The sequence below is a fragment of the Amphimedon queenslandica genome, unplaced genomic scaffold (assembly GCF_000090795.2).
Source record: "Amphimedon queenslandica unplaced genomic scaffold, v1.1 AMPQUscaffold_13312, whole genome shotgun sequence".
Classification (NCBI taxonomy): Eukaryota; Metazoa; Porifera; class Demospongiae; order Haplosclerida; family Niphatidae; genus Amphimedon; species Amphimedon queenslandica.
The window spans coordinates 6,212-13,454 of record NW_003546452.1 but is presented as its reverse complement, the minus strand read 5'-3'; the positions used below and the strand labels follow the sequence as shown (position 1 = coordinate 13,454).

General features: G+C 33.6%; 1 protein-coding gene across 1 annotated transcript; it reads right to left on the bottom strand.

Annotated features, from left to right (window-relative positions):
- Positions 1 to 1,123: 1,123 nt before the first annotated feature.
- LOC100640249 (rho GTPase-activating protein gacV-like) lies at positions 1,124 to 2,201 on the bottom strand. Its single transcript, XM_019998597.1, has 6 exons — positions 2,126 to 2,201; positions 1,989 to 2,080; positions 1,835 to 1,935; positions 1,523 to 1,607; positions 1,371 to 1,475; positions 1,124 to 1,310 (listed from the first exon to the last, which is right to left on the bottom strand). The coding sequence occupies exons 2-6, from the start codon at positions 2,046 to 2,048 to the stop codon at positions 1,203 to 1,205; spliced, it is 459 nt and encodes a 152-aa protein (XP_019854156.1). The 5' UTR covers positions 2,049 to 2,080; positions 2,126 to 2,201; the 3' UTR covers positions 1,124 to 1,202.
- Positions 2,202 to 7,243: the final 5,042 nt, after the last annotated feature.

Sequence of the window (7,243 nt, the reverse complement as noted above, 5' to 3'; positions counted from 1 at the left end):
CATGAAAGCAATGAAAATAGAAGTAGGCTATTTTTTGTATTATTGAAAATTCATTACACTTTATGCAGAAAAGTGATGAAAATTACGAACAATTAAAGCAAAAGTAACGAAATATATATTTTGTGTAAATTTATGATTCACTTTGGTAAGGTATGGTGAGCAATTGATCTCTCATTCATCCTATCTGGTTGATGATGGAATGATCCTACCACATAAAACAAGAGAGGTCAGCCAATTACAGTTGAAATGGATACTACATGTACTGCGTGTATTTTTATAAAATTAATGCATGCCATGTATATGTACATGTATTTTTCTGCATGGTCATTCATTAAATTATTGTATGTTTCATAGGTTCTCTCCATGTGTCTAGAAGTATGTTTTGCCTACCCAAAGGTTACTAGAAGCAGAAATAATCCAGTCATTAGAATGTAATTATTATTATTATTATTATTACCGTATTATTATGACTCATAATGGGACAGAGTGTTAATTATTATAGTCTGTTTTTGTTACTTGTTCATCTGACATATAAAACTGGGATATTTAGTTAAGTCATGTTCAAATATTCTTTGTGTCTCAAACTAGTGTTATTAGAGTCTATCCAGTCAGTACAACGTTGTGATGTCATTTTTGTGTGTATGACATTATAATTAATGTGTACCAATAATGATGTGTTTCACCTTGTTATTAGTCATAACATATTGCTGTATCAATACAAAACATTCTTGCAACAAAGTTAATGTCTAGTCTGTGCTTATATGTACAGTAGGTACTACTGTTTAGACAATCCAAGCTTTATCTGTATGTACTTTCCTCTCTCCTTCCTTATCTTTTCTCTCTCCTTTCCTTAATGATGTTGCTGAACTACAGTGTACATAACACTTATACATGTACATGTACATCTAAATGATTCGACACAGCATGACGGGAAAATAGTAATAAAAAGAAAACTATAAATGGTATTAGACAGTGGAAGAGTTAATGCCTCAGACAGACAATTGAGGATCTCATATAATGAAGAATAGTATCACCATCACAGTTGAATGTTTGTATGGAAAATAGGTTGGATTGAAGAGGGGACTCTTTATGACAGCTAGACCTCAGTGAATTACATATCATTATGATGTCTCTACATAAAACGTGAGCAAAATTTTCACACTTGGGAAATAAAAACTATAATTACTATAAAAATGTACTGTTCACTTCAGTCCCTGGACTTGTTTCATAATTGCATCTAATTTGTTACTCTTCTCATTAAAATTTTCCTTTTCACTTTCAAGCTCCTTTTTCTCTTGTTCTAATCTAGCCTATATGCATATTAATAATAGTTACATGTACATGGGCATAATGTATAAGTTTATTATTACTTTCTCTTCAGCAATTGCTTTTCTTTCTGCATCATTCTCCTGCTTCAATGATTGAATCCATTCTTCGTTGCTTTGTTGATGACGATCATGAAGTTGTTTCAATTCCTATAGTTTTGTATAGTAGGCATCACACATACAATCATTATTAAAACCTCTTGTTGTCTGTCATAGGTAGAATGCAGTTCTTCCCTTTCCTCATCAAGTTGCTTCCTTTCAGCATCTAACTTAGCTGACATTCTATACATAACACATAAACAAACAACAATAATATAAGGTTGTTTATTTAACTTTTACCAGTCTATTTAAAACTGTAAACTAACATGTACTGTTAATGCATGAAGAGTGAAAACAAAATGCATGTATTGAATACATATGCATTATTTTTAATATCATAATTATGATAATACAAGTACATGTACAATGTAAATTTGTACAACAAGTTAAACTTTACAGTAATTTCTTACTCATCAAGTTCTCTAAATTTCTCGCTTAGCGTGTCAAACATTTCATTAATTTGTGTAAGATATTGAGAGTGAAGATCTTCAAAGCTTCTCTCATTTATTTCCTGCAAAGAGAAAGGGAATTACAAATAATGCAACCGAAGTAAAGGAAAGGTACTGTAGGAGTTGGAGGAGGTAGTTTTCTTTCTAGGAGCTGGTATTGGTAAAGCTGTATCATAGTCTCGTTTAGGAGCAACAGTAGGAGAGAAGCTATAAAATAATTAGTAAAACATAAATTTCAAAAGACACCCTCACTTCACTTCAGGAAGAATGATATCTACCATCCACAAATCATTGAACAATACCTCACTGTTCTGTCCACCTTGTACATATAGCTATCAATAACACAACCAATAATAAATACATGCTTCTACATGTACATTAAATACTCTATTCTCATGAACAAATGCTGTATGTCCATATCTTCCATTAGGCTTAATCCCATCAGATGACACAAACTGGTTCCAACTTAAATTTGATAACTGACATCCTTTCATTGTAAAACATTTTTATAGGGATATTGAATAATTTTTGATGTCTTACATAAAAAATGTGTGTCATTTAAGCAAAGTTAGCAAATATCTTCATTCAAGCAGGAAAATCCACCAAAAACAATTAGGAGCTTCTCTACCTGCATGTGAATAATTAAGATACACACTAATGATTATTAGAATTACTAATATGCTTGATAGATGGTGCACATTTGATCTGTGCCCTTTCTGTAATTAAATTAAAATACTCTAGTGGTAATGATCTCAAGCATCTCCATATCAATGGTTGAAGTAATCAAGTAACACCTACATGTACATGTATCATGCACTTATAAAGTTAAAACTTTGCGGTTATTTGAAGCTAATTTCATTTACAACTGGATTATAATGTAATGGATGCTATATAAATGAACAGCACTTTTAGTGGTTGCTGCAAACCACAGTGCAGGGTTTTTAGGCCACAAGAAGTTAAGCATTAAATTGCTATAGTATTGTACATATTTTGTGCAAAGATCAATAAACTATTAAAAAACACTATTCCCACATTCATTTGATGTTTGTATTAATTAAGCTACAGTACATGATACATGTTACATACATACACTGAGAGTTGAAACAAAATCATTTCATAATGATAACTTTACCTGATTACTTATGGCAACAAGTGCAGGATAGTCCCTTGGGTGTGGGGACAGTGATATCGACTCAACTAATGTCGAGTTATATGTATCTAAATTGTATAAAGATGATAAGTACAACAAATAGAAACAAATTCTTACCAAGATCCAAATAGCTCAAATCATTAAACCACAGTGATTCACCACCACTTCCTCCAAAAACATACATCTTATTGTCCATAACAACACAACCATAATCACAGTGAGATGACGGCTTCGTGTCACTTGTTGCAATGCACTTCCACTCCAATGTTTCTATTTACATGTATAAACAGAAATTACGTGTACATGTATGTGTAGTGAAATGGTGGGTGTTTGGTTAGATATTATGGCATTTATTTATATTTCAATACCCAATTATTTGGATTCATTACCATATCAGTGACTATGCATCATAAAATCCACAACGATTTAATTTAAAATCACACAACAATGATACATGTATACTGTAGTGGCTATGAATACCATGCAATGTGCAAAACAATTTTAAAAAGCAAAAATTCATCTATTTAACAGTGCATTTATTAAATTTGGATCAATGAATATACATTACTTGATACCTATATCCATCACAAAAGTGTCATTACATGCCTGCCCATTCAAAACACCACCAAAAGTTACTATTCTTTTTCCATCACTAGTCACAACATATTTTGAGCTCTGTGCTTTAGGTATATCCCCAGTCATTTCTCTTCTTACCCAATTGTGAGTGTCTGCATAGAGACATTGTTCATTGACAATACAACAATTAGCATTATACATTGTATGTACATACCTGTATTGAAAACGTACAGACCTTCGGCACAAGTAGCAGCATTATCAGATTCAACTCCACCCAACAAAAATAGCTCGTCACCAACAACACTAGGTAATTATCCGAAATTAAAATTAATTATATGTAATCAAAGTTGATACTAGTGTGAACCAAAACTAAAAAAATCCATAAGCATTTTAAAATTATTTATATAATTCCTTGTGTGAAAGGTACAAAGATAATAAATTACTCTTTGCCTAAATTTTGGAACAATACATGTAAATGTAATCATAGCATTTCAAAATTATTTAAATTTTGGCCAAAGACGTGAGGCTACATGATTTGCATAAAATTTATAAAAATTATCAATTTTTATTTAGAACCTTTCTGATATACAAGTTTGAATTAGGGAAACTTTGAGATGATTCTAATTAATGACTTATAGCCAGACAAATTAACAATTATTTTAAGAAAAACTACAATTCATTTATACATGTAAGTGTACTCTTGATAATACACATACTCTAGATAATGTATACAAAAAATGCAATATCTAAGATATACAGGTAGTTTGCTAAGTATGCATGTACATGTAAAATTGTATATTCTTTAAAAATTAATGAACAAATCACATTACATACTTCAGTGAATGTCCTTCTCTGCCAAGAGGTACATCACCAGTCTGTGTTACTAGCTCCCATTCCATCTCTTCAAAATCATTCACTAAAATTAAACAAAATTGGAAAATCTACATGTAGTCTTTAAAACACTACAAATAAGTAATAATGACTTCCTATTTATTATTAATAATGACTTTTTTATTTCACAATAATCAAAGACTGGGTATCAATGGATGCTACCATGAAATAGAGCAAATGTCATCACATAATAGTCTAAACATTAAAATCACAAGTCTTGGGACAACTTGACTTTCATGTTAAAAATGCTATCTTCAATTTTGCAATAAAGAACCAATAATATGTCTGTAGTTGTCAAAAAATTGAGCACTACAATAATGAAAGGAATATTATGACTATTACCATGTAGGACTTATACTTCATGGATAATAAATTTTGTGGATTGTACAATTCACTCATCAATGACTAAATTAGCTCATTTCAATTGTTATCCAAAAATGCCTATCAGGAACCATTTTCGTAATGTTCATACATGGTACATGATACAATATATATCACATTATCAAGAAATGGTCAAAGGCCAGACAGAGGGCAAGGTAATAAAAATGTGAAAATTTTTATCAGCATAGCTTTTCAGGATTACATGAGATGCGTAAATTATTATTATAGTCAGGTAGCTTGCACTGGTACATAATAGTTAGATATTGTGCTCTCCTTGGATTGGGAGCAGCTAAAACCAGGAGCAGGAGTAGGAGCAGGAGTTGATGGATAAAACCAGGAGCAGGAGTTGGAGATGGGCGTGTCTGTGGGTGGGTGGGTTGTGTGACGTCATGTGACATAAGTGGGCGTAAGTCGTGTTGTGTGGCAATGGTTGTGGTCGTAGAAAAGCTCCGCTCGAAAAGCTTTTAACAGTACAGACCATCTTTCCATACTACTTGGCTGAGGTACAATTTTACGGCATTTTTTAAAATTAATATTTAAATGGATCAGTAATAGTCATGTTCCACTCTAAGTCAATAAGATAGTAAATAGATTGCATGTGAGCCTTCTTTTCCCATTAAGTGCTGACGTGCACATAATGGTTGTAGTCTAGAGTCTTGGTCATTCATTCCATCATAATAAAATTCCTGTCCTCTCCATATAATTACTGCTGTGAAATGGTGATATTCCTTATCGTATATAGTGTATCCACCTAGTTTATAGCATCTTGAATAGATGGTTACTGTCCTTGGAAGCTGAGACATCAAATCTAAATTTATCTTAAACTGTTCAATACTGATCGGTATTATCCATGGTGTTTTGCTTAGGAAGTAAGCACTTGTCACAGTAGGGTTCCCTCTGCATTCCAGGCATGATAGTCTAGTGTTTGACTCTACACATAATCTGTCATTGACACCACATGGAGCATTTTGTGGAGGCTCATGATGAAATTCAGCTCCACAATATCCAGTGCAATGACCCACAGTGGGAAATTCATGACTGAACTGATCTTTTAAAGATTGGTCTATTGTTGGATGTAAGGCAAAACTTACGTGACATGTGTTTGCCACTGGAGAGGGGCAGTGATGAGAATCACATTTCTTACTTAGTGACAGCTTCCAAATGTGGCGAAAAACGCTTAAAAACTCTCCACGCTCTGTTCCATAACAATCATACTTTCCTTCTTGCATTGCAAAATTTAGTTGAGACCTGACAAAATTCAAAATAACAATTTTTCCTCGATCTAAGTTTCCTTGAAGCATTATTTGTATTCCTGCCTTTAGTGATGATGCTTGTTAAGGACTCGAATAGAGCTTATATGTACTTTCAAATGCGCTCCTAATGCATAGATATCATTATTGCGGACAAATCCATAAACTTTGGGCGTTGATCTGTACTTCGATACAAATCCACGAGCGTTCCGCGTTGATCCGCATTTCAGGCTGGCCCCTCAATGTTTTTGTTACACTTGGCGTGCCATACGACCGCGATCAAAAGCTTTGATCTGCATAGAAAGACCTTTGATACCTTGATCTACAGGCTTGATTTCCCTTGATGCTTGATTTTGATGAGCTCACGTGCATGCACAGCTAATTAAAAATTCATAGATCTGCATAATCAAAAATATACGGAAAATATACATATCTTGATGCCTGCTACAGACTGTCTTGATCCCTTGATTGCAATCTGATTGTCCCTTTGATGTCTTGATTTTGATTTGATCGCGGTTGCAAGTGTAACTACAGGCTTGATGAAAGTGACACCCCCTTGCAGCGTATTCTTCCTTAATCCAAGTCTCAGTCCAAGCTCATGCCATTTTGTTTCTGGAAAACTAGAGTAATTAATCAATTATCGGACTAATCAAAATTCGGACAGTTATATTTTGAAAACTAAACATGATTTTCCAATGATTTTTGCACTAGATATAGATCATCACAATATCTGTTTGCATGGTAAAAATCAAAGCATTACCTTCTTTCTTTGTAAAGATATAATTTGCTAAACACACTTCGTAGATTCACACAATAATCGGCCGTGTTAACTCCATTTTCGTCACTTAGCCACAACGAAGCAAGCTTTGTTCGAAGAATAGTTTTGTACCACCAGAACTTTAGTACTGACTGTCTTCTTCAAATACCACTGTAAACATCTTGGTCATCTTTGCTTACTGTTCAGGTATTATACCTTTTTAGTTAAGGAAGTGGATATTGGTCCGGCAGCCGGACACGATTTGCAGCGCTATTGGTCCGGCAATGGCGATCACGTGATTAAATTGGGTGGGGCTGTGTGGGCGTGCCATACTGCCATTATCATTCATGGCTGCGTGTATACAT